This window comes from Ursus arctos, unplaced genomic scaffold (genome assembly GCF_023065955.2).
Source record: "Ursus arctos isolate Adak ecotype North America unplaced genomic scaffold, UrsArc2.0 scaffold_12, whole genome shotgun sequence".
NCBI lineage: Eukaryota > Metazoa > Chordata > Mammalia > Carnivora > Ursidae > Ursus > Ursus arctos.
Genome location: NW_026622786.1, coordinates 52391203 through 52417440, shown reverse-complemented (window position 1 = coordinate 52417440; position 26238 = coordinate 52391203). Strand labels below are relative to the sequence as shown.

At 38.2% G+C, this 26238-nt stretch overlaps 1 protein-coding gene across 13 annotated transcripts in view; it reads left to right on the top strand.

The window, feature by feature from the left end:
• The first annotated feature begins 3784 nt into the window (after window positions 1-3784).
• Window positions 3785-26238, top strand: part of LEPR (leptin receptor) — an 82306-nt gene continuing 59852 nt past the window's right edge. For 2 of the 13 annotated variants that reach the window (XM_026497888.4, XM_048220244.2), the window contains exons 1-3: window positions 3872-3960; window positions 4302-4361; window positions 21757-21816. In XM_026497888.4, coding sequence (XP_026353673.2) covers window positions 21777-21816 — 40 coding nt within the window. In that variant the 5' untranslated portion in view covers window positions 3872-3960; window positions 4302-4361; window positions 21757-21776. Of the gene's footprint in view, window positions 3961-4301; window positions 10904-21756; window positions 21817-26238 lie in introns of all 13 variants that reach the window. The other 11 variants (XM_048220246.2, XM_057310595.1, XM_026497892.4 and 8 more) reach the window with 10 other exon arrangements.

Below are 26238 nucleotides of genomic sequence, written 5' to 3'. Positions count from 1 at the left end.
CAGGTACACTTGTCTGAACATACGCAGGGCTCCACTACAGGCAGTCCCCGAAGCTACTATGCCTTCTCTCCTCTGTGCCTTTCCTTCCTGTTCCCCTGCATGGATACCCTACACCGACCTGGTTGAACTATGGGAATCCTCACTTGACTCCTCCAGGATATAAAGGACCCATGCTGTTTATCTTGTTAATTGTACTTGATACATCATAGTACTGATTATTTATTAAGAGAAAAATATATGATCAGAGTACAACTCCCCAAAGTAGTTTCCAGGGATGCTGTGAACGCAGAGATGGATAATAAACAAACATAATAGAATTCTAGGTAACAAGTCCTCTTATGAAGGCACAGTCATTATCTCATTACATTTCATGGTATTTCAGAGAGGTAATTATTATCAACTCCATTTTGCAAAAAAGGAAACTGAGACAGAAAGACCGTGGAGAACCTGTTCTTATAATTAATGTGCATAAAAAAAACCCAACTAAGGCAATCAGATTCCAGAGTCCACGTGCTTGCTATATGGCTTAGATGCATATAAAAACACTTTTCAGTCTTTTATAAAAGTAAAATTTAAAGATTTGTGTGGTAATTAAACATGTAATCAATCCATTTAAAAAACCTTATGGAAAACATTTAGAACGCCATAGAAATGGTAAAGTGATGTTTTAATTAAAACTACATTCAGTTAACAACAAACCTTTCTGAGTGTCTATTGTGGTGAATATCTGTGGTTTTTTGCCCACTTTCTCTTCAGTAAGAGCGCCCTAGTTTATTTTGGGATACCATTTTCCCCCACTCTAAGTTATTTGGTTAGGGTGAGATTAACTCTCCTCCCAATCCCTGTTTTCCAGGAGTACACTGGTGACTCATACTGGGACGGTCATCATACACCAATTCATTGGCCACCATGACTGGTTCAGGGATGGTCCTGTGACTCAAGTAAGCCCAAGAATGAGAATCAGTTTGGTAGTTATCAATATATTGGTTGATTGTCTAAAATCCTAAGAGTGGAAAAGTAAGAAGGAAAGTCAAAGAGGGAAGAGGCGAAGCAGAAAAAAGTGGAGTCGTTGAAATCATTGCAAGAGTTTCAAGAAGTGACGCATCAGTATCATGAAATTACCAGTTGAATGATGTTTATGTTTTTGAAAGTATCAATCAAATGCTTGGACAAAATATTTTTTTCACTTCAAGTAACTATAACTTCGGTCACGATTGATTGCTCCCAGCAGGATCTGTATCTGTGTAAATAGGCATATTATTGATTTTTAAAAAGGAAAAGGAAAAAGGTAGGTATCTCATTATTTTCTTTTTCAAATCAAAGTTTTCCTTTTAGGGACTTTTCCTTCACTCAAGAAAATGTGAATGAGTCAGCGTGTTAATCTGTTGTGCTCTGGTAAATCCTGTCTCTTATAGAGATGTTTTTCAATGTGGTAATAATTGCCTAGCTGATTGGTAGTGATTTATTTATACCCATCTATTCATTTAACAGCTCTTTATCAGGCTTCAGATATGCAGCAGGCATTGTGCAGAGAGAGTGAGATTCAAAGTTGTTTCCTAACCTAGAATGAAAGCTCCATAGGAGTCCCTGACTCAGAGCCTGGTGCCTAGCGGACATTCAGTGTTGGATCACATTATCAGAAATCCATACCTATGGATGCGGGCTGTACTTCTGTATTAACTGAACGATGGTAGCTGCTGAGGAGCCACGGCTGGCCTTCAAGTGTCCCCTGTGACTCAAACATGAACTTTAGGCTTGGGGCTCTGCCCTTCTTTTTTCTTACGGCAGTTATTCCTCATAATGCTCAGGTTAAATGGTATCTATTTTTAGTAGCTCACAATGAAATGATAACTTATACTTAGTACCAATATGATTTTGTAAAATGGTGCTGAAATGATACCCTGATACCACAGTAGACCATGATTTTGGTCCCTCTTGGTTTACTAGCTTTAGTGGGTTGAATGGTGGCTTCCCCCTAAAAATATGTCCATTCTTAAAATCCCAGAACCTGTGAGTGTGACCTTATTTGGAAAAAGGGTCTTTGCAGATGTAACTAAGTAAGGATCTCGAGCTGAGATCATCCTGGATTATTTGGATGGTCCCTAAATCTGATGACAGTGTGTCCTTGTAGGAGACAGAAGAGAAGACACGTGGAAAAGGCCATAGGAAGATGCGGGCAGAGACTGGAGTGATGCAGCCACAAGCCAACAAATTCCTGGAGCCACCAGAAGCTGGACCAGGCAAGGGAGGGTCCCCCACAGATCTTTGGGAAGGAGTGCGGGCCTGATGGCACTTGATTTTGGACTTCTGGCCTTCAGAACAGGGAACAGGATAAATTTCTTTTGTTTTAAGTCTGAAGTCTGGTCATTTGTTAAGGCAGTCCTAGGAAACTAATAAGCTAGTTCATACAGATTGTTTAATTAAGGATTCTGTTGTGCTGTTTTATAACACTTTGGGAAAGTCCGTATCTCTACTCCAAGTCTTGTCTCTATCCAATGGAGACATTTGTCTTTTTTTTGAGGTTTGATGAGACCCAAAGTTTAGTGCTTCTAGCCACAGACACTCCAGAAAGTCCATTCAATCCACAAATATGAAATTTCTGAATGAAGTGGCCTCAAAAAGTGATCTGGAGATCTAAATGCTCTTCATGAAAGTATCATTGGTTCCGAGAGGATATTCCTGTGGGTGAAAAGTTCCATTAACAAAGCTCCGAAGTTGACAAAGTGGCTGGGCCAGGGAGCCAGGACACATTGCTTCTGGCCCTACCCATCTTTGGGCTACTTTCTCCCTTTGCCTCTGATGCATCTTCCTGTGAGGGTTTAGGCAAGTTCATTCTAGAGAGAGACCTTTGAAAAGTAACCATCCACCCAGTCAAGGGTATGTCTGCTCCCCTCTCTTTTCCCCGTTGGTTTCCTCTATATCACCAATCGTAATTGGTAATTTTAGGAACACTTGCTTGTCTGTCCTAACTCCAAGTTCAAGGAACATAATAATTGTACCTAGCATGTTGTCTGACACACAGTAGGTCCTCAATAATAGTGTATTAATAAACAGATTAGTGAGTGAACATTTTGAGTGGAAAGTAAGAAAATGTCTATTAGGGGTTGGAATCTGTTCAAGGACAGATTTTGTTTGTTTGTTTGTTATGTCAAACGCCATTGAATTTCAGGACTGAAAGAAGTAAGTGGTCACTTAGTCCAACCCCGTACAGATGCATGAGTGCCCTCTTCAGCCTTCCTGACAAACATGACCAACATGCTTGGCTGAAACATCCTTAGTGACTTGGTGACAGGAAACTCACTACCTGTAGTCTTTGCCACTTTGCTTTCCTTTTCCACTCTTCTCAGTTATTGCAATCTTTATAGTATCATTTTGCTCCCTTGATGCTGCAGAGGCCCGGCAGTCGGGGAGTGGGAGGGACAGAGGGAACCCCAGTGCCTAGCCCAGAGTCTGAGAACCACTGGTGGGTGGGTGGGCGCGCTGTAGCTGACAGCTGCATGAAGCAGCGGCGCCGCCTTCCTGCTGGGATCGCCGGGGCTCTCGGCCTCCCCGCAAGCAAGGGGTCCGTCCTCCTTCGTCAGCTCTTCGCTTCTCCCACGGGGCCGCGGCCACGCGCAGCGGCGTTCCCCGCGGCTACTCCGGTCACCTGCGCCGCCGCCCTGGGCGCTGGGGTCCTCTGCTGCCGCCCCGGAGCGGTCGCCGAGGGCGCAGGGCACGCGCGGGCGGCGGCGGTCTCTTCCCTCCCTCCTCCCCACCCCACGCGCTCCCCCGGCCCCTCCTCCCCACACTCCGCTGCCCTCGGCTCTCCGGAGAGTTGCCCGGCACCTTGGGCGAGGAGTTCGGAGCCGCCCGGCCGCAGAGCCCACGGCCCGCCGAGCACGAGCAACGCAGGTGTCCGAGACCCCGCGCCGCCTCCGCCGCCATCTCTGCCTTCCGCGTGGGTTGGACCCCGGCAACGAGGTGGGACCCGCTTCTCTCTCCTCCACCCCCTACTGCCACCTTTCCCGCTCTCGGCAGCTGGAGGAGCGGGGCGCTGGGGCGCGTGCGGCCGGCGCGGAGCTCGCGGGCCACGGCGGACGGGGAGTCCGGGGACGACCTGGCGGCGCCACCGGAGGGGCCAGCGCTCGCTCGGGGGTGGCGGGAGGGGCGGCGGGGACTCTGGGTCCCACGGGCCGGGGATCAGGAGGCTCCCGGGGCGAGGAGGGTAGGGGCGCGCGTCTGAGGGCAGCCGGCTGCACCCGGGCGCGCACCTGCCGGGTGCCACCGACGCGACGTGTTCCCCCCCCCCCCCCGCCCCCCAGCCAACTTCTTTTTCAGGTCTCCTTCCTACTTTGGAGCTGAAGGGACTGCGACGTAAACCAGTAAGCCCTGGGGCTCGGGGAAGGATTTGTTGGTTTGGCTGACAAGAGAACAAACTTGAGCTGCAGGGGTGGTTTAAATCCGAGCTTCTCTTTTTCCCCCTCTCCCCTTCTCCCCAAAGAAATGTGAAAAACAAAATAACGAACCCAATCGCAACCAAAGCACTTATTTAAAGGGATTCGTAGAGGTGAGAAAAATAGACCTAACTGAGGAACCACTGGAAACCCCAGGTATGGTGAAGCCGCCTAAGAAACTAGTTGTTGTCAGCGCAATTTCTAGGACTTGGGTTTGCAAACAGGTGAGCTGGCTCCGATAAGTCTGTAAGCGTTCCTTCTATTGAGGGCCTGCCTGGAGTGTCCTCTGTTAACATGTATTTCCATAAGTATTAAAGTATATTGAAAGAAATGCGCTTTCAGAGCTCTGGATTTGGAGTCAGAATATCTGGATTTCGGCATGATTGACCATTTATTATCCGTGACAGCTGTGGTGAGCTTAACCTCTCTGCGCCTCATTTTCCTCATCTGTCGAATTAGAGGGTTGGATTCTGGGGACCTTTTAATAATATTTAGGATGTTTCCCAGCTTAAAAATGTGTGATTCTGTAACTCTTTAACATGTTGCAAACATTGCTAGGTTCATAATTTCATGAAACTTTAAAAATTTATTTTGATCTTGGCATTTTGCTTGTATGCCTTTATGACTTGTGTCTTTAGGGTTTTCCAACCAAAAATTAAAGAGAAAAACACTTACAAACGAGTTCAGAAATGTATAATTTATATGTGAATATTTAGATCATGTCTCACTCTGCCTTAAGGAATGATGTTCAACTTTCAGCCATTATTCGCAACACTGCAACGAAAACACACAGCTTCAGCACAGCACTTTTTCTCAGCATTGTATATTTGGAGGGAATAAAAATTGTTTTGGAGGAAAATGAAAATTGTACCCTCCTATCAGTTACTAATCTTGACCAACACATGTTACTTTTTAGCATAGTTGTGTGCAGAATATTAAAAAAAAATGGTTTCAGACCATGTCAAAGCCTCTCTGAAATTAAGCTCAAAAGCAGAGATGCCAATTTTAGGAATGCATTTTACTTGTCTTGGAATGAAGCCCAGAAAACATCAGAGGTTAACTAAACAGATAAAACAGAAATTAGGAATTGACCCCCACAAAAAGTAGTACAAGAAGGGTGTGCCCCAAAGGGTCCGTGAACCTTTTATTTATTTTTGATAAAAAACAAACAACAAACAACTGTTGGCTTGTTGGCAGACAGAGGATGTTAGAGTGGCTTTTGTTGTTACTTATAATTTAAAATTATTTGAGACATAGTCATCAGTAGTTAGGATAGGTTTTAGAAGTGTTTCTGGCTCTCCTTGGTGGCTTTGATATAAAGTAAAATAGTGCGTTCCCACCCAGCATGTGCTGTGTGTGTAGTTTGGGAGAGTGGAGTGGATTCCAAGTACAGAACTTGTTTCTGATCACACTCCCTCATTTCCACGGCCTTTCCCGCTTTGGGCTAGAAGTGTCCTTACTCATTCAGGCATTTATCTTGCCTCACATTCTCTGGTGAAGTAGGTGATCATCTCCTTTGAAACAGATGCTCAAGGAGTTAAGTAAATTGGTTGGTGAATGCACAGAGAATAGGAGAACTCAAATACCCTACCTTCTAGGTGCTTATTGGAAAACAATAGATGAATCTGACTGTTCGATTCATTCATGGCTTGGGAGAGTCACCACGGTTAGCTGAAGCTCTGTTCCTCTTTCGTAATGAATGTACCAAGAAAAAACAGTCATGTTTTCACACTTAGATCACTATTATATAATCAAATAGTTTTTGTTTGTGAAGTGCAATCTCTTTGGGGGCCTTGGAAATAAAATTTAAAATATCCAGGAAAAAAAAAAGAATTGTCTTGGCCGACACTGTACTTCATTTTTCATACTGAGAACCAAGCACACATACTAAAAAAACATCCTGTGGAGTTAAAAATGAAGAAAAGGGCTTATAGTCTCCTCTAATTCTTAAGATTTTATGTGATTTACAAATTCCGCTTTTAATTAAAACAGAAAGGCACAAATGTTCACCTACTGGCCAGACCTCATACATGTAACCTTTTGGAGTTTCAATTCAAATTTGGTCTGCTTATAATTTGGAATATTCCTTCTCACATACTTTTTATTAAAACTTTTTGTGATGCAAAAGTTTTTTCCACGCACATGATCTTACTAATCTTTAATTTTTTTTAACCCTTTGAGCATATATGTATGACATATGGAGAGAGAAGAGGTATATATAACAAATGTGTTGGTTGACAAATAATAATAGCAAATGATTATAACACAAGTATAAGGTAAATACCCTATTGTTCACCACACCAATAAGAAGACATGACAATACCTAGAAACCTCTTGCTTGTTCCTTCTTGATCACAAGCTTAGTTTTACCTTAAAAAAATGTTATATGAACTTAAGAGGCATTCTTTCATAGATTCTCTTGCATTATGTGTTTGTGAGATGACTTTCTTCGCTCCCCTTGAAAACTTTAAGAGTTGTTTGTGTTCCCTTCTGCAGTGCATCTCTTCACATTATGTCTTTGTTTGTTTGTTTTTAAGATTTTATTTATTTGAGAGAGAGAGAGAGCAGGAGTGGGGTGGGGAAGAGGGGCAGATAGAGAAGCAGGCTCCATACTGAGCAGGGAGCCCAATGTGGGGCTCGATCACATGACCCTGAGATCAGGACCTGAGCGGAAGGCAGACACTTAACCCACTGAGCCACCCAGGCGCCCCTGCATTATCTCTTAAACCCATTCCTGTTAATCTTTTGTTTTCAGTACTCTGCCAAAACTACCCCTGTTCTGGTCACCAATGACATCACCTTTCTTAAATCCGGTAGTTCGTTGTCAGTGTTGGTTTTACTTTACCTATTGGTAGCATTGTCATGGTCATCACTGTCTGCTCAGTGTAATCCTTCCTTGCTGACTTCCAGGATACCAAGCATGCTTGGTTTCCCTCCTTCTTCACTGGCTGTTCCTGTCTCCTTTGCTGGTCAGGAGCTTCTCTGAGAGGTTTTACCCTTTGAATGCCTTAAGGTTTAGTCCTTGGGAGCTCTTTTCTCCCTACACTCTGATGATTTCATGCAATCTCTCTACTTTTTTCTCTTTGATCTTTACAATTGTGTACTGACGAGTCCAAAATGATATAGCTCAAGCCTTGACTTCTCTCTCTGCCCTCAGACCTCTCTATCAGCTGCCTACTCAACATTTCCATTTGGATGTCCAGTAGACATCTCCAGTTCTACATACTCCAAACAGAATCTTCTTCTTGCCCAAGTCTACTCTATCTGCCGTCTTCTTTACTACCAGCCAGCCTTTCAGTTTCTCTGGCCCCAAACCTTGGAGTCATCTTAGTTTCTCCCATTCCCTCATACCTGAGCTGTAGTATGTCAGGAAATCCTCTTTGCTCTCTCTTCAGAGTCAATTGAGAATATAATTACTTCTGATCGCCTCCATGACTGCCACCCTGGTCTGAGCTGCCATTATATCCCACATGAATTATTGCAAGGACCTCCTAACTGGTCTCCCTGCCTTTATCCTTTGCCCTCTGTAATCTATTCTCAAAACTGCAGTCAGAGCTCTCCTTTTACTGCATGTGTCAAGTCATGTCATCTTTCTCCTTCAAAGGCTCCAATGTCATTCTAGTTCATATGGACTAAAACCCAAAGTTCTTAGGACCACTTGCAAGACCCTACTGGTCTTTTTCTCCTCTCTACCTATCTGATCTCATTGCCTACTGTTCTTCTCACTGGTCTTACTATTCCTTGACTATATCAGAGACCACCTTTGTGTTTCAGTTTCCTCTGCCTGGAATACAATTGGAATGTTCAAATACTTCCTTTTCCATGAAGCCTACTCTGATTGTCACATTTAAAATTACACATCCTCTTACCTTGCAGTACACTTTTTTCCCTTTCCTTCGCTTTTCTGCATAGTACTTATCACCTTTTAAAGTACTATATGACTTCTCATATATTATTTTTTCCTCTCTTATTTCTATTAGAATATAAACTCTATGAGAATGATTTTTTTTTTCTATTTTGCTCACTACTGTATCCCCAGTACCTGAAATAGGGCCTAGCACGTAAGAGCTGCTCAGTAATTTTTTGTTGATTGAAGGTTGTTGCTGACAGTGGCTGTTGTTTATTTTCATTGGTGTATATATTTCACTATAGTCATATGTAATATCTTATTGTTTACTGATTCTGATTCTCAATAATCAGGTCATTTCCATTCCTCCCTACCTTCCTCCTTCTCTTCTTCCTTCCTTCCTACCTACTTCCATCCCCTCCCTCTCTTCCTCTCTCACTTTCTTTCTTTTTTCCCCTAACTTCCTTCCTTCCTTCTACCTTCCCTTCTTTCTCTTTCCTTCTCTTCCCTTCCTTTCTTTTCCTTTCCTTTCCTTTTTTTCTTTCTGTACCATAAATAAACCAACTATGATTCTTCTTCTACAAGTGTCATAGTTCACACATGCAGGAGTTTCTTAAGAGTATAAAACTACTAGTCAAATTACTAGATAACAGGGTTTGCAGATAGTAGCTTTGTTAGATAATGCCACATTTTTTCACTATGTGTCTACAAATTTATGTCCCTGCTTTCATGCTCTACATTTTCGTCAAAACTTAGTATTATCAAAACATTTAATTTTTGTCCATCTGGTGGGTATGTGTTGTTATCTCACTATTGTTTGTTTCTTAAAATACTAGTGAGGTTGAGCCTGGTATCTGTAGGTTACACTGTAGTAACAAATGGTCTTCAAATCTCATTGACTTGATGCAATAAAGCTTTATTTCTCATTCATGCAAAGTTTCGTATGGATTAAAGCACCTTTCAGGGCAACTGTCCTTAGTAACCCAGAGGTCTACATTCAGGGAATGTCCATCATTCTGTAGTTGTACAATCTACAACACAGGCCTTTCCCAGGTGGTATGGGAAGAAGAGCGTGGATAATCATGAGCTAACTTTAATTACCTTTACCTGGAAGTGACATGAATTGTTGCCACTCACATTTTAGGAGCAATGTGGTACGCTTAACTTCAAGGAGGTGGGGAAGGTTAATCTTCTTTGGTGCTAAAAGGAAAATAAATCTGGGAATACTGGTGAGCAGCAATTTATTGGTTACCTATTGCTATATAACAAATTACCCCACAATTTAATGGCTTAAAACAACAAATATTCATTATTTCAAATATCAAGAGTTAATATATTCATAGGTGTGTTTCTGGGCCCTGTATTTCTCATTTTGGTCTCTATATTTTTGCCCATATCACATTGTTGTAATTACTGAAGATTTAAATTAAATTTTGCATCTGGTAAGTGTGGTAGCTAATCCCCTCACTTTGTGCAATTTTCTCAAGAGTGCAATAGCGTTCCTTGGCCCTTTGCCTTTCCATATACATGTTTTTGAATCAGTGTGTCAAGTTCAGTGAAATTTGTTAGGAATTTAATGGAGGTTGTGTTGAGATTGTTTTGAGTCTATAAATAATTAAAAGGAAATTGGTATCTTTTAAATATTCGGTCCTAGAATCCATGATTGTTTCCCAATGTATTAGGTCTTCTCTGATATAAGAAATGTAAATGTTGTTTAAAATTTTCCTTAGGAGTTTTTGGATAAATTGTTGTTAGAAGTTATCCAAGGATATCATAGGAATTGCACATTTTATCACAGGAATTACATATTTTAAAATTTATTTTAAACAATATCTTTAGAAAAATTCATTTTTCTGTTTGTTGATACCATATAGAAATACACTTGGTATTTAAACATATTTTCAAAATAATAGCTTCATTGGATAGTAATTCACATAACATTCATCTTTTTATGGTATGTAACTCACTGGTTTTTAGTACATTAACAGATTTATGCAAATTTATACATCAACACTATCTAATTTGAGAACATTTTTATCACTCTTCAAAGAAACTCTGTGCCCATTAGCATTCATTTCCCAATCCTCCTCCTCCCGTGCCTCAAAACCACTGATTTACTTTCTGTGTTTATGGATTTGCCTATTCTGGATATTTCATGTACATAAAACCATGGGGCCTTTAGTGGCCAAATCCTTCCACTTACCATGTTTTCAAGGTTCATCTATGCTATAGCATGGATCAGTGCTTCATTCTTTTTTTATAGCCAAATAATATTCCATTATATGTGTATACTACTTTTTGTTTATTCATTCATCAGTTGATGGACATTTGGGTAAGTTTCCACTTTTTGGCTATTATGAATAATGCTGCTACTAACATTTGTGTATGATGTTTTTATGTGAATGTATGTTTTTATCTTTTTTGGGTATATACCTATGAGCAGAATTGCTGAGACACATGGTAACACTGTGTTTAACATTTAAAGATCTGCCAAACTGCATTCCAAAGCAGCTTTCATCGCTTTACATTCCCCCAGCAGTGTGACCCTTAAATCTACATTGCCAACACGCCAAGCTTAAAAAGATGTGATTAATGCCAGTACATCATTTTCAAGTAAATTTTAGTAAGTATTCATAAGAAATATTAGACACAGCAGTGCTGGATATGTAGTGAAAATTACTGTCAAATTTAAGTGCCACGTACTTGGGAGTTTAAAATCTTTTTCAGAATTGTGAACACTTAATATGTTTAAGGGAAACTATGAGAAACTTTTGTGGATATTGATTCTCACTGAATCAAAGTCAGCAAATCACGTATTCTATAAAATTAGTAGGGTACGTTTTTCCCACTTACACAATTTTATGGTACCAAATAAATTCTCCCCAAAAGTGAATACACTCCACATTAAGTTAGTGCAGAGAGCGTGTGCCTGGCCAGTGTAGTCTTTCAGTGATCTGCTCAGATGGGCGAGAGCTGTGGCCCTGCCAAGTGCAGCATGAAGACTTGCTGAGGAGAGCACAGAGCTGTGGGGAGCCACTGCCTGCGGGACAGGTGGATGATCTCGAAGAGAGTTGTGTATTGGAATCACATGAGAGTACTGTGAACTAGCAAAAGAAAATGACCTAACTAGAGATTCTCTTAAGGGGCATTGTGATATTAATTTTAAAAGTCTTTGCCAATTAGTGGGGAAAAAATTCAAAAACAATACAGATGTGCAAATGTGTATACATATGGGTAAAATAGTGAATGAGAAAGAGAAAGAGAAGAAGTTGGGGGCAGGGAGAGAGGCTTTACTCCTAGGCCAATAGTCTCTGTAAGGTGTATGGGAACATATACATGTTTTATCTGTTTGTACTAGAGAATAGCTAAAGATCTGAAACAAACAGAGATTCTCAGGAGCTTCTATAATGGTATTATAATGGGCTTTAAAAGTGTGAACTCATGTTTAAGAACAGCTGCTACCAAATATTTGTTTTGTGAAGGCATAGGACAACTTAGTTTTTCTGAGAATCAGATTTTCTCATTTTACTTTGTCCAGCAGCTGTTATTCGGGTGTCTAACCCTATGAAAATTGAGAAACCGTGAACATGAGACAGTTGAACAATTAGATTTCTGTATGCATCAACAAAATTTATGAACCAAGCTGGTCAGTGTTTAGGAGCTAAAAGAGAAAATAAATTATAAACAGACATAGATAAGCACACACACTCTATCAACAGAGAGAAAACATACTGACACATACGTAATAAGCACCCAATAATTGTAGTTGCTGTCATGTTATTAAGATGTTATCTCTTAGAATTATGACATACTTATCATATTAGACCTACCCAGGAGGTAGCTGGCTATTTCTCTAGTGACCTGGGTGCCTTGTGGTAACACTGCTAGTCACAGGTTTGATTTGAGGGAGAGAAGGTTTTTGCATAGAACGAACAGGATGTAAAAAATATTCTTTCTATAAAAAGCAATCTTCTGGGCAAGTGGCTTCTTGGTCTTTTGATTCCAAATTTGCAAGTCAGTTCTCACACAGGAGTTCTTATTGTCTTTTATTGATATTCTTTGGCCAGTCTTTGTTTTTACTGACCATAGGTTCTGTGGGAATCTCTTGTATAATACTGAAAATATGCTTTCTCTGCCTTCCCATTCTTCAAGGGGGCAGTTAACTTGTTACTCTTTTATGGTATCTGTTATGATTTCCCCAAACTCAACATATCTCTCTGATTTCTCCTAATTACCGTCTTTCTAGGTAGTTGTAATTCTTTAAATCTAGACATCGTGGATTTTTAAGATGTGCTGCCATTTTTATACCTCCAAGAAAGAAAAGGCTCTGCGTATTTAACTGATTTACAATGCTTTCTCATCCTTTAGAATTTTTGTATTCTTATATCTACTGGAAGAGCTCTTTTAGACTTAATTAAATAAAGATTTTTGTTTAAATCTTATTGCTCTCATAAGGAAAATATAAATCAAAGAAATTGGTTAAGGAATTCTTTTTCATATTCAGAATCAGTTTTTTTTTAATTGCTTTTCAGCTCAGTGCTGTTGATGTCAATATTTTTCCAAACACTAGCATGTTCTGGGTTATCAAGAATACTTGTGATACCGCACTTCATAAAAGAATGCTTCACTGTTGTTTCTAAGATTTTCTACCGGTGTGGTCCATTTTGCTGGTACTTTATATGATCTTCCCAGAAGATGTCAACATAAGGTTTTCAGACAACACTCAGGACTCCTTTTCCTTCCTCAAATGGTCTTTAAATAGTTTGTTGACCGAAGTATTGATGGGTTAAAATTGTCCAGTCTGTCATGAGGGAAGCGCCCCAGTTCGTCTGTATGCGATCAATGACAACTCGATCACAGCTGCTACTAGGCTATCGGTAATTGTGAGATGACATCGATTTTAACAAAGATCTTGATGTCAGAGGTGTTAACATATTGTGAACCTTAAAACAGAAGAAATACAACACTACTCTCTTCTTTCGTATTCCTCAGAGTTCAACTAAAAATTGACATCTGGGAACCTTTCCTTGGCCCCTAGGACTCTGTTAGTAGCTATTTTCTCTGAAATCTCATAACCCTCTATTTCGTTAAAAGGACTCAGTAATCATTTTACATGAAAATAATCCACACACATGGTTAACCTACTGCTATCAAAAAACTCTTGTTCCCTGCCCCACTACCCTCACCGTGCCAGTGCTGACCTTGGGAACAACTAACTTGAACCATTTCTGGTTTTGGTTTTTAGGTCCGTGGCTTCCTCTGAAAGGCTGGATAATATGCCTATACTGACTTCTTTTCTTTTCATTTATCAGCCATAAACAGATACTGTAGTAGAACAGAATTTAGTTTACTAGTTTTGCGTTCTTTCTTTCTCTGTTCCTGCATATAATTATATTAATTTTCTGAGCTTTTTAAGTGGTTACGTTTGTAATTCCCTCCACTATTTCTGTTCCATTCACTACAGACGTTCCTCTTGACTTCCTACATTATCAGGTTGGGATAGTTCACTCTTTGCCTTCCCACTATCTCTCCTTATATAATCATACCACCCAAGTTTTGAGAACTGTATAGTGAGAATATTATTAATATTTCACATTCAGTATTGTAATTAATTTAATCTTTCATTTTTGTCTATTGGTTGAACCAAAAAGTTGAAAAACAATAAATAGCATTAATGTTATTATGACTTCCTAAATACCATTCACTGCAGAATCAAGAAGTGTCCCAGGATTATATTTCATTTAATATGACTCCTTAGCCACCCAAAGGAGAATATTCCTAGAATCAAGGTTTAGGGGATTCTTCCTTCTTTCAAATGGATTCTTTAATTCTGGCACTTGGTCAGAATTATGGCATATATGGAACACCTGGCTGGCTCAGTCCATAGAGCATGTGACCTTTGATCTTGGAGTCGTGACTTCAAGCCCCACGTTAGGTATAGCGCTTACGTAAAAAAAGAATATGCCATGTTTTATTTTGGTCCATATTTAGAGCAGGACTTTCTGTAAAGGGTTTTCTAATTACCTTCCTTTTTTCTTGTTTGGAGAAGGTAGGTGGGCCTTCTTCGTTATATCTTTAATGTTTTAGGATTTTATTCATTCTCTTTATTTTTTTGGAATCCATTTCATTCTTCCTTTTGACGACCATGAACTCATATTCTTATTTGGGCTAGTGGCCTCAATTTTGGAATATGACTTCCTTTTTTCCCTTGTGCTATTCTGTGGGGTCTGTTTTCGTTCTTTGTTTTTGTCAAATTTTTGCAGCTTCAGAATCATATTACACATATTACACATTGAGTTCCTGCCTTCCTACTGGCCGTTTCCTTTCAGGGGTCGTCTGCTGTCTGGACTGGTCATTCTCCTCAAGTCTGTGGAGCCATCAACTGGGTTGTATTCATGCTCTCCTGATCCTGAATCCCGGAATCCCTCGTTCTTGGTTTACTTCTCATTTTGCTGAAATACCTTGTAAAATTCCTTCTGAGAAAGATATTCATAGGATATAAATTTTCTAAGTCATTGTGCTATTGAAAATATATTTGCTTAGCTCTGATACTTGCTTGACTGGCTAATAGAATTTTCTACTGTAGATAATTTTCCATCAGGCATCACTAGATTTTCTTCTAGTGTTTTGGTATAAAACATTTGTTTTACAGTATTCATTGTTTCATTGTATTCATTGTTTGGTATAAAACATTTGATTCCATTCTGCTTCTCATTCCTTTAGAGATTTTCTTTCTTCTCTGAAAACCTTTCCTGTCTTCTCTTCTTTGCTCTTTTGTAATTTCTTAGTGATATTAGCAATGGATTAGCAATGGATATTTTTTCCATTCTTACTCCTTGGACTTGGTACACTTTTTCTTTTTTTCAGTTTGAAAACTTGTGTCTCTTATCACCTCTGGAAAAGTTTTTCATATAATTTCATTGACCATTTTCTCTTTATTCTCTTTTTCTGGAAATACTAGTCATTGGTTATGGATCATTTGACTTTTTTAAAGCATTTTTTTCTCTTTTTTTCTTTTGGGGAGGAATTAATTATACAAATGTATTTTCTAACATTTCTATTGAAAAATGTTTTTGCAGCTATCCATATAATTTTCCAAAGCTCACTCTTCTGATGATGATTCCTTTGTCAGAGCAATCTTTGAATTTATGGATGCAACATCTTTTGAAATGTCCTTGAAGATCCTCATGAACATTTGCTAAAGCTATTATTTTCTACTCTGGTTTATCTACATCCCCTGTGGTAGGTTTTCTTTTCTTTTTCCTTCTTTTTACAAAATTTTTTCATTATGCTGAAGTCTTCATGTCTTAGTTCATAGCTCCATTCAACGTGGCTGTTAAGGGAAAAAATAGGGAAATGTGAATTCTGTGCATATGGGCAGTGTTTGTCAACTGCTAGGCTTTATTCTAGGCACTTGAGCAGGGAGTGGCCTTTTATGCAGAAGGTCTGTCCCCGTAGATATCAGAACATGTAAGTTCTTTACCATGTTTGTATCACGTCTATACTAAAAGCCCAGGTTCTCCTCATATAACTTGTACTTTTTAAGTCCTTTATATATAGGAGTATATGGAACAATTTTTTATTCTCTTTGGCTATTTGACATCTTTGGATATTTTTTGTCTGTGTTTGGGGATTTCCCCACCTTATAAATCCCTACTTTCCCAAGTTTCCTGTTTGCCTATATGTAGACTGTGAACTAGGCTCTAGCAGTGAGAGGCATTCATGCCAAATCTTAGATCAGAAGTGTGGGATATGGAAGAACAGATGAGCTCAGAGGAGCTCAGAGGTAGTAGGCATTGAGGTTTCAGTTATAACATACAATGTCTTAGCATGGTAGCAGAGTTATCTTTTCTAGAGCAATTTGACATGGGATTTTGGGTGAGGTTCTTGGCTGTGTGCTTCATTATCAGGTTCTCTGGCTCTCACTGAGGTTCTGTGAGGTACCCAATAATTTTAGTGATTTTTTTTCTATTTAAGCTAGCCAGAGTTGTTTCTCTTATTTGTAAACCACTCCTCTGACAATTACAGGGAGTTAGATTGGGCTGCTATGGATTGTTCATAAGAGGATTAAAGAAAGTCAGATACTACATGTACAGACCCAAGCCATCTCTTCTTTTGGCCCCATGTCACCCTGCCCTTTACCATTCAGAGCATCTCCAGGGCTTTGCTAAATAAATTTGTTTCTTCATTGATGATAGCTCCTTCCCCAAATATCCTACGTGGTCACTTCCTTCATTTTACTTCATTAGTCTTTGCTTCATCTTCCAAAAATTTGTTAAAAATCTCTCTTTTGCTGCTGGTCCCCTCTCATTCTCTGTTCTATTGGTTGATAATGATTTACTTTACTATAATTCTAAAGACATCTCAGGAGTAAGAGAAGATCAGTTTATCTGTTTACTTTGTCATCTTGAATGTGAAGTCCCATGGTACTTTACTCATATTGATATTATAGAACTTTGATATATAAAAAAGTCATAAAATGATGTTACTTGTTAAAATAAATGATGATTTTTTATTAATTTTTATATTTCTAGTCCCTTGTGTGGTAACTTATATAGTTAATAATTAAATAAGTTAATTTATATACAGATTTTTAAATTACTTTGTAGGTAAGATGCTTATTCTGACCCAACTTTGTTGACTCTATGGTACCTAAGTCTCTGAATCGTAGCTTATCCCTCTGTATTTTCAAGGAATTAATTTACAACAAGATCATGTAATTAGAGTCATATCAGGAATTAAAACACTTGAAATTAAGTTTTCAAAGTGACAAATGCTTATACCAAGATGATGGAAGGTTTTTTTTTTCTTAAAATTTAAAATAATTTAAGTCTGTAACAGTTACTTGATGGGAAGGAATAGCATGACCAATTTCTATCCTACGTGAAGAAATAGAAGTAAACATACTTACAATGACTAGGTTAGTAGAGATAGACCAGGCTATGTTTATTTTGACACTTGAAGTAATAGTGTTTTTCATTTATATTTAAATAAAATACTTAAATGGTGTTGTTTAAGTGAAAAATGGACTCCTCTCTAGCATAAAGTAAAAGCAAGAATTAGTGGCAGATGGCACTCATTGGGTTTACTCATCAAGACAACAGAATTGTCAGAATTGCTTTTCTTACTCATCAACTTTTCTACAAACCTAGAGACTTTGTGAGATCATTGGAGCAAGTTGTAAATAATTTCCTTTTTTCCACTCAAACACGAATTGAGACTATTCTGCTTTATATTAAAGTAGAATTTGATACATAAAGATACACAAAGAATTTTCTATGATAGAAGTTAAAGTCTGATTTTCTTCTGAAAACCCATAATATGATAATTCAGGAGAATATAGATTTTTATTTTTCCTTTTGTTTGGAGTTTATAATAATAACTCAAGAGCCAGTGATGTGTTTAACATGCTTATTCTGGTGGATTGTGAAAATTGAATTACTGACTGCACATCTAGGTGTTATGGATGGATCGTTTAGATCAGTCTATGAATGAATTTTTGTATATTTTATGAAGATTTCAGACGAGATCGGGCGCATTCAGGGTGGTATGGCCGTAGACTATTTTATGATTTCAAATAAAACACATTATTTATCTTAACTGTCAACATAGAATGACTATATTCCATGGGGAATGTTAGGCAACATTATCTCAAGCTCCTCATAGCTTGATGTCTATCAGTGGCTCAGTTTATAGGAGCTATACTTACGGAGGATTGCCTGAGGAATGTGGACTCCATTTATTTATCTACATCAGGAACCCTTAATCTGGGAGCTTTGATAAATTTCAGAGAGTTTGTTAACCTCCTGAAATTATAGCCCTAATTTTGGGTGTACGTGTCTCCTCCTGGCAGGTGGTACCTTGCTCTTACCAAATTCTCAACAATATCCATATTTATTTATTTTTTAAAGGATTTTATTTCTTTGTTTTAGAGAGAGAATGAGGGGAGGGAGGGGCAGAGGAAGAGGAAGAGAGAATCCCAAGCAGACTCTGCTGTGGAGCTCGACGTGGGGCTTGATCTCACAACCCTGAGATCATGACCTGAGCCGAAATCAAGAGTCTGATGCCTAACTGACTGAGCCACCCAGGCACCCCAACAAGATCCATTTTAAAAATGGTTCAGGTGGTGCCTGGTAGCAATCAGTTTGTTCTGTGTATTTATAAGTCTGATTCTGCTTTCTGTTTGTTTATTCATTTGTTTTTTTAGGTTCCACATACAAATGAAATCACATGGTATTTGTCTCTCTCAGTCTGACTTATTACACTTAGCAGCTATGTTGTCCATCCATGTTGTCACATATGGCAAGATCTCATCCTTTTTTATGGCTGCAGAGTATTCCTGTGTGTGTGTGTGCACGTGTGCATGTGTGCGTGCGTGTGTGTGTGTGTGTGTGTGTGTATCACATCTTTGTTATCCATAGAATGCATCTTTTGAAGATTGTTGTTATTTTCTTGGTATGATGCTGCCAGCCTATTTTGAAGAATATTTCCAGAAAGATTCGTATAATGCCATTCATTCATTCATTCATTCATTCACTCATTCATTCAGTTAATATATAGAAAGCACCTAGAAGGTGAGAGGCAGGCAAAGGATATAATGTGTGAAGGATGTAATGCTGAAAAGGAAATAGTAAAAAAAATCTCTTGGTCTAGTGGAGTTCACATTCTAGTGGCGAAAGTTAGGCAATGAGCAAGAAAAACGAGAAGTCATATTCACATTAGATAATGTGAAATAATAAAGAGGAAATTCAGCAGAACAGCAGCTATGCCACGTTGGGGTGGAGAAGGTGTTGAAATTTTAGATGGGCTAGTCAGGAAAGGCTCTGAGAAGGGGACTCGAACAAAGGAAGAGCTGTAGTTGATGAGGTCAGAGGGGCAGTCAAGATCCAGGACCTTGTAGTTCTGTGCAGGGCTCAGACTTGTACTCAGAGTGAAAAGGAGAGTACTAGTGTTTGGGGCAAGACAGACATGATCTAGACCACTCTGGCTGCTGCACTGAGAATAGACTGAACTGGGAGTAAGGGCAGCAGCAGGGAGACCAGTTAGGAGGCTCTTCTGACTATCCAGGGAAGAGATAATGGTGGCTTAGAATAGGGTATTAGCAGTGGAGGGGCTGAGAGGCTGTTGAACTGTGAAGTTCCCGTGAAGCTCTGGTACTGTTAGGATGTTCATGAGGATGTTACCTGTTTTGGAGTTACTCAGGCAAAATTTCTTTCTGTTCTTAGTGTTGGGATTATTTGAACATTTCCTTTAAGCTGTTGGTCTCGTTTTATTTTAAAAGTACTCTGAATTTATAATTGAACAATGTGATCATAAGAAAGCATAAAGGAAATTAATAGTTCATCTTTAAAAAGTGAATATAACTTACTGGCATTTTGTATATTACACTCGTTTTGGTCATCTTACCATTAGTTTTCACTTTGCTTGATTTTTTTTTCCTCACAGTTGAAAAATTTCTGCCCTTTTTTGGGTATTACTTGTGTTTTTGTAAACCTCTTTATATATTCCTTTCTGGTACAATGTAGGGTTGTATAAGTGTTTGTCTCATTGAGTCTATATAAGGGACCACATTTCACACTCTCTTCAAGGTTGCGTCTATGCCCTTTTCATTTTTGTGATTGTTTCGCTGTTATGTAAGAGTGAAACCTGCCTGCAAGAATTCAAACCGTAAGAATAGTTGGTGTTTTGCATGGAACATTAAATAAAAGAACACTTGTCTTATATAAGCAAAAACAACTGATCTGTTTGGTCATTTGACTCAGCAGATCAGTTGAGTTAAAAGTGAGTCAAATCAGTTGTTGGACTGATTATTTGCCACCAATTGGTTCTTTCAAAACACTTAGTCTATTGATGTGTTATATCTATGACACATCCTGATTATGAAACTTGCACTTGGGTTTATTTTAAGAGATATTTTGTAAAAGTTTTTATTTAAGTTCCAGTTATCTAACATACAGTGTAATACTTGTTTCAGGTATAGAATTTAGTGATTCAACACTTCCACACAACACCTGGCACTCATCACAAGTGCACATCTTAATCCCCATCACTTACTTCACCTGTCCCCCCCAGCAACCTCCCCTTAGGAGAAAATTTTGTATCAGAAACAAGTATCAAAAAATTCATATAATTAGATAATAAGGAGTCCAAAGACTGAACCATTTGTTTGAACCATTTGTTTGGCAACCCTAAAGACACGTTGTGATATCAGTGTATAAAGAACCAAGCTTCTGATGAAAAACCAAGAGGCTGAAAAACAAATTTAGCAGACTGCAAAATGTTTACGCTCTTCCCTTTTCTTCCCGAGAGTTATTAAGTCATGAACTGAACAAACATGTTTTCCTGTTTACTTATCACACGGTACCAATTCTCAGATGTGACTTCTGAGACATGTTTCTCACTTCATATTTTATAATATTCTTTGTGGTAAAGCTGTGATTTCTATTTTTATTTTAAAATCTCTCAGTATCATGGGAAGCTCTGGAAGGGATTGTAGAGCTCATCCATCCCGGGGAATTTGTATGCAGGGAACCTGAGGTCTAGAGTGTTGAAGTCCCAAGTCCTACTGCTGATTCGTCGAAGAGTCTAGATTGGCATTCAAGACTCCTGACACCTAATTCAGAGCTTTTCACGTCAGATTAACTTTGTTTAGTGAACTGAATCCCCAATTTTTGAGATAACAAAAAACACTGGAACAACAAAAGCCTTTAGGCTTTCATAACAAATCGAAGCCCAATATATTAAAATTACGCTGCCATTCTAATTCATGATGTCCTAGTACAAGTAATCTTACTCATGATGTATTTCAAATTGAGTAGACTTCATGGGAAAGGTTCTCTCTTGAAGTCATCCTATCATTTGGCTATATTAAGCCATCAACCTTTCCTTAGATTACTCTGGTAACTCTCCAATGTGAGTATTACTGCATCCGCAAGTAAACATGGGGGTGGTTCCAAAAGCATACAGGGAAATTTCCTCCTCTTTACTGGAAATAAATATACAGTCATTTCCTGTGCTATAACTGTTTGGCTTTGTAGTATCACAGTAAATATAAAGGCTTTAGAAAATAAGAGAAATTTAAGAACTGAGTATGAAAAAATTTAATGTTAGTTTATGCATATTGAATCAACCTTATGAACACTTGTTTAATTAAAAATTTGGTCTTAGCCTATAATGGCTGTCCCGGTTTTTCATGGCATAAAGGAACATTAAAAATTTTTGAACATGCCATATTGAATATGTGGCTTATATTTTAACTGTGTAAAATGGCATGTGCACGGGAATGAATTTATAATGTCTAGCTATACTTTAATGTGAGATACTTCTCTGATATTGATGCAGAGTATTATAGAGGATTAAAATTTAAAGACTTATTCATAATTCTTTTCCTTTTATATTTCCCAGACAGCTTGTATAGATGTCAGGTGTTTTTGTGTACTGTACGTGTGTGTTTGTTTTAGATGTACTGTTTTTCAGGTCTACTTCTCTGAAGTAAGATGACTTGTCAAAAATTCTCTGTGGCTTTGTTACATTGGGGTAAGTAATTTGCTTTTTAAATGTCCATATGTAAGAGATTTTGTCCTTAGAGATGCTGTTTCTTTTGTTGGCTAGCAGAATTTCCCCTGTCTGGAGTTAGGAATTCTCATACTCGTGATTAAAAATATAAACCAAACCGAAGTGTAAGTGTGAAAATGAAAACCCTTTCCAGTCTCCTGGGAAAAACCTGATGTGTAGCTTTCCGGAACTATAACACAAACACACACAATTCATATCTATGGCTGCAAAAATAGAATTGGATATACCTATTGTTCTGTGTTTTTCTTTTTCTGCTTAATAGTTTTTCAATTTATCATGACAACTTTTTTTTTTACTGAGTACTTACTGATATGCTTATTCATTGAATGGTTGCATAACAACGAACTTATGAGTATACCTTAAATTATTAACTGATTTGCCCAATTCCCCATTGATAGACATTTTTTTATCTGTAACAAATAATGCTGCATTGAAATCCGTATATGTATATCTTTGTATACTTGGGAGAATATTCCTGTTGATTAATTATTAAAGAGGAATTTCTATGCTAAATAGTATGTGCATTTAAAAATTTGGTAGGTACTGTGAAATCTTCTCCCCAAAGCTTTGTAGCATTTGCGGTACCAACACAAATATAGGAATGCTAGCCCATTGCATTTCTGTCAAAGATGTATATTATCCTTCTACCTTTTTGCTCTGTCAGATAAGGAAAACATGACATCTCATTTCAGTTGTATTTACTTGACTCTTTGTGAGGTTGAGCCCTGTTTATTGACCATTTATATTTCTTATGCAATTTTCTAAATCATGTACTTTGACCATTTTGTTGCTGGATTTTATCTTCATGAGTTTTTGAAATTTTAAAATGTCACTGATATTTAGTACTATATTAGTCAGGGTTCTCCAGAAAAAGAACCAGGAGGATTTATAGAGAGAGAGAAAGAGATTTATTATAAAGACTTGGCTCACAAGATGGTGGAGGTTGGGAAGTCCCATGATCTGCAGTTGGTAGGCTGGAGAGCCAGGAGAGCTGATGGGGGAAGTTCCAGTCTGGCTACTGCAGGCTTGAGACCCAAGAAGAGCTGATGTTTCAGTTTGAGTCCAAAGGAAGGAAAAGACTGATGTCAGTCAGGGAGTAGGAGTTCCCTCTAAGTCACGCTTTTTGTTCTATTCAGGTCTCCAATTGATCCATAAGGCCCGTCCACATTAGGGAGGGCAATCTGCTTTTCTCATTTTACTGATTCAAATGTTAAATTTATCCAGAACATCTTCACAGACATGCCCAAACTACTGTTTGACCAAATGACTGAGCACCCCATGAACCTAGACAAGTTGATCCATAACCTTAATCATCACAAACCCTTAACAATTTATTATGTTTTGCAAATTTTATCTTCCTGCCCATTGTTTGCTATTTAACTTTGTTTTCTTTTATAGTACAGAAAATTTATTTATGCACACCAACACCCTTATACATGTGTAGAAACAAGATATGGTGACACTTGAATGTTTTAATTTTAATTTAGTAAATGTTGCATTATTAATATAAATGTGTATATATATCAGGTGGTAGTCAAAACTTCAATGCTCTGTATCAAGGAGCAGTTTACTTGGCGATAATATGTAAAATATATTGCTATGACACAAAATAATGGATTTATTCTCAAATGGAAGGGAGCTGTCATTTTAAATGCTATCCCACGTTATAACTCCAGTAGACAATGACAAGTGTAATGTTATAAGGGGATATTATCAAGGGATGGTGTTTACGTTGAAAATTTCCATCTTGAATACCACCAGAAGAAGAATTAAGTGTATACTAGTCTTCCCCCTCCCCATTGCAGGAATATCCTCAAGAGAAAACTTACAGATGATTTTTTTAATGTCGATATTTTAACTACTGTGAACCATAGCATGCTTCTGTTTGAAGTTAGTCACACATTGCCAATGACTTTTTTACAAGATTTTATTGATTGATTTGAGAGAGAGAGAGAAAGAGCATGAGTGGGAGAGAGAGGAGGGCCCGAGGGAGAGGGAGAAGCAGACTCTCCACTGAGCAGAGAGCCGGAGGCCTGACTCCATCCCAGGACCTGGAGATCATGACTTGAGCAGAAAGCAGACACTTAAGCAACTGAGCCACCCAGGCGCCCCATCAATGACTGGAGCATACTATTCCCTCACTTGTTTCTCACTGCATTCTAGAGATATTTTGATTAAAAAAACCACACAAATCATCTAATTTAGGCTGTGTTCCAAGTTTTTAAAAATTAAAGTCAGGGTGGGGTGCCTGGGTGGCTCAGTTGGTTAAGCGTCTACCTTCAGCTCAGGTTATGATCCCAGAGTCAAGGGTCGAGCCTTGCATCAGACTTCTTGCTGAGCAAGGACGCTGCTCCTTTTTTCTTTCTTTTTTTTTTTAAAGATTTTATTTATTTATTTGACAGAGACAGCGAGAGAGAGGGAACACAAGCAGGGGGCATGGGAGTGGGAGAAGCAGGTGTCCTGCTGAGCAGGGAGCCCGATGTGGGGCTCAATCCCAGGACCCTGGGATCATGACCTGAGCCAAAGGCAGACGCTTAACGACTGAGCCGCCCAGGCGCTCCAAGGAGACTGCTTCTTCCCTCTCCCTCTGCCTGTCGATCCTTCTGCTTGTGCTTTCTCTGACAAGTAAATAAAATCTTAAAAAATAAAAAAAAAAAATTAAAGTCAGGCTATTTTTAACAAAACCCATTTTGTCTGGCAGCCATATTGGGAGATCATCCAGCTGTCCCCTGTGTGTTCTGAGCATCTCCTTGGCTAATCCAATCTGAAGGTGCTCTTACGAGTGTCTCCACAAGCCTTCCTTGTGCATACTGTTTGTTCTCCTTGTAGCCATCTATATATTTACAGAAAATACCCATGATAACTCCACTGTTAACAGATTTCAAAAAACCTATGCCACAAGGGACTATCAAAAAGTAACAACATACTCATTCTCTCTTATATTTTCTAATTTTTATTAGGCTCCACTCAATGTGTTTCACCTTGGCTTTCCAAAAGGTTTGTTGTTTGATGAAGTTTTGTGAATCAGAAGCATTCTTGGGATGTTGTTACCATGATAACATATGCCTTCACATGCAAATTCTGGACTCCTGGCTGTTTAGGGTTCATCTGGAGGGAAAGAAATACTATTTGCAAAAGAAACATGCAAAATAGAACCATATTTTAATTAAACTGATTCAATAGTTGCTATGTCTATGATACTCATTTTTACATTTTAAATTTCAAATACTTCTTTGAGGATTTTAGGCTCATTTCAGTTCAGCCAACCAAATATTCCATGTGCAGCTAGAAAATGTGCTTTTAATTAACACCAACAAATATTCATAGTTTTGTAAAACCAAAAATATAACATATTTTTATTGACATGTGCTTATTTCAGAAACATATGTTAGAAAGATGAAGTCCAAAAGAACACAATTGTAATGAGGAGTCACTTTTGGTGATGTTATGATACCTCATTGTTATCAGTATGGGCAAAATAATATTAGTCGTGTTAGTCATGTTTGCTTTAATTTTTGCATCTGATACATTTTTATGTTAGTTCATTTTTATGGAAAAGTTTAGAAATCAAACTTTAACAGTCATTACCTATATATTGTTTAGATATTTTTACATATATTACTTTTATAATTTAAAACAACATTTTTGGGGGAATGGATTTTTAAAAAATTGCTATTTTCTTACATTTTTACATTTACCCTAATTCTTCAAAATTCCCATTCCATGCAAATCCATGCAGAATTCTCAAAATTCTCATTCTGCGTTGGTTTGTATGTGAGATAACACAGCTATCGAATTATATGAATAGCTTGCAAAAGAAAGAATTATTGAGAATTAATTATTATTTTATTTTCAAGCAATTACTTATTAAAAAACAAGTACCACTTTTGAGAATTTTGGCGGTATGAGATTATGTAATTACTCTTAATTTTTATATGTCTAAAAAGTGAGAATTGTCTTTAATCAGCAATGGAATTTTCCTGTCATTATACATTGATCCTTGGAGAGTACATTGAAGACATGTCTTCGACAATGTCATCTATCTGAGGATCATGGGTAGATTCAAGAGATCATCCAGCTGTCCTGATGCTGAAGACAAACCCTTTCTAAAAACACTTGTAGTGCTAACATTTTGGTATTATTTTCTTTAAGAAATATTAAAACAGCATTTTAATATTTGTTTATATAACTGCACATGCAGATATTTCTAACTTATACTGGAAGTTCATTAAAATAATTTTTTTAGAAAAAGTAATTGAAATCTTTAGCTATAATTTGTTTCATTAAAATAAAATATAGAAGGCTGCTTAATGAGGAAAATGAAGCATGAATTTCCAAAAAGAGGAGCTAAAAGGTGAAGTTGTCTCACTAAATTAATGTACC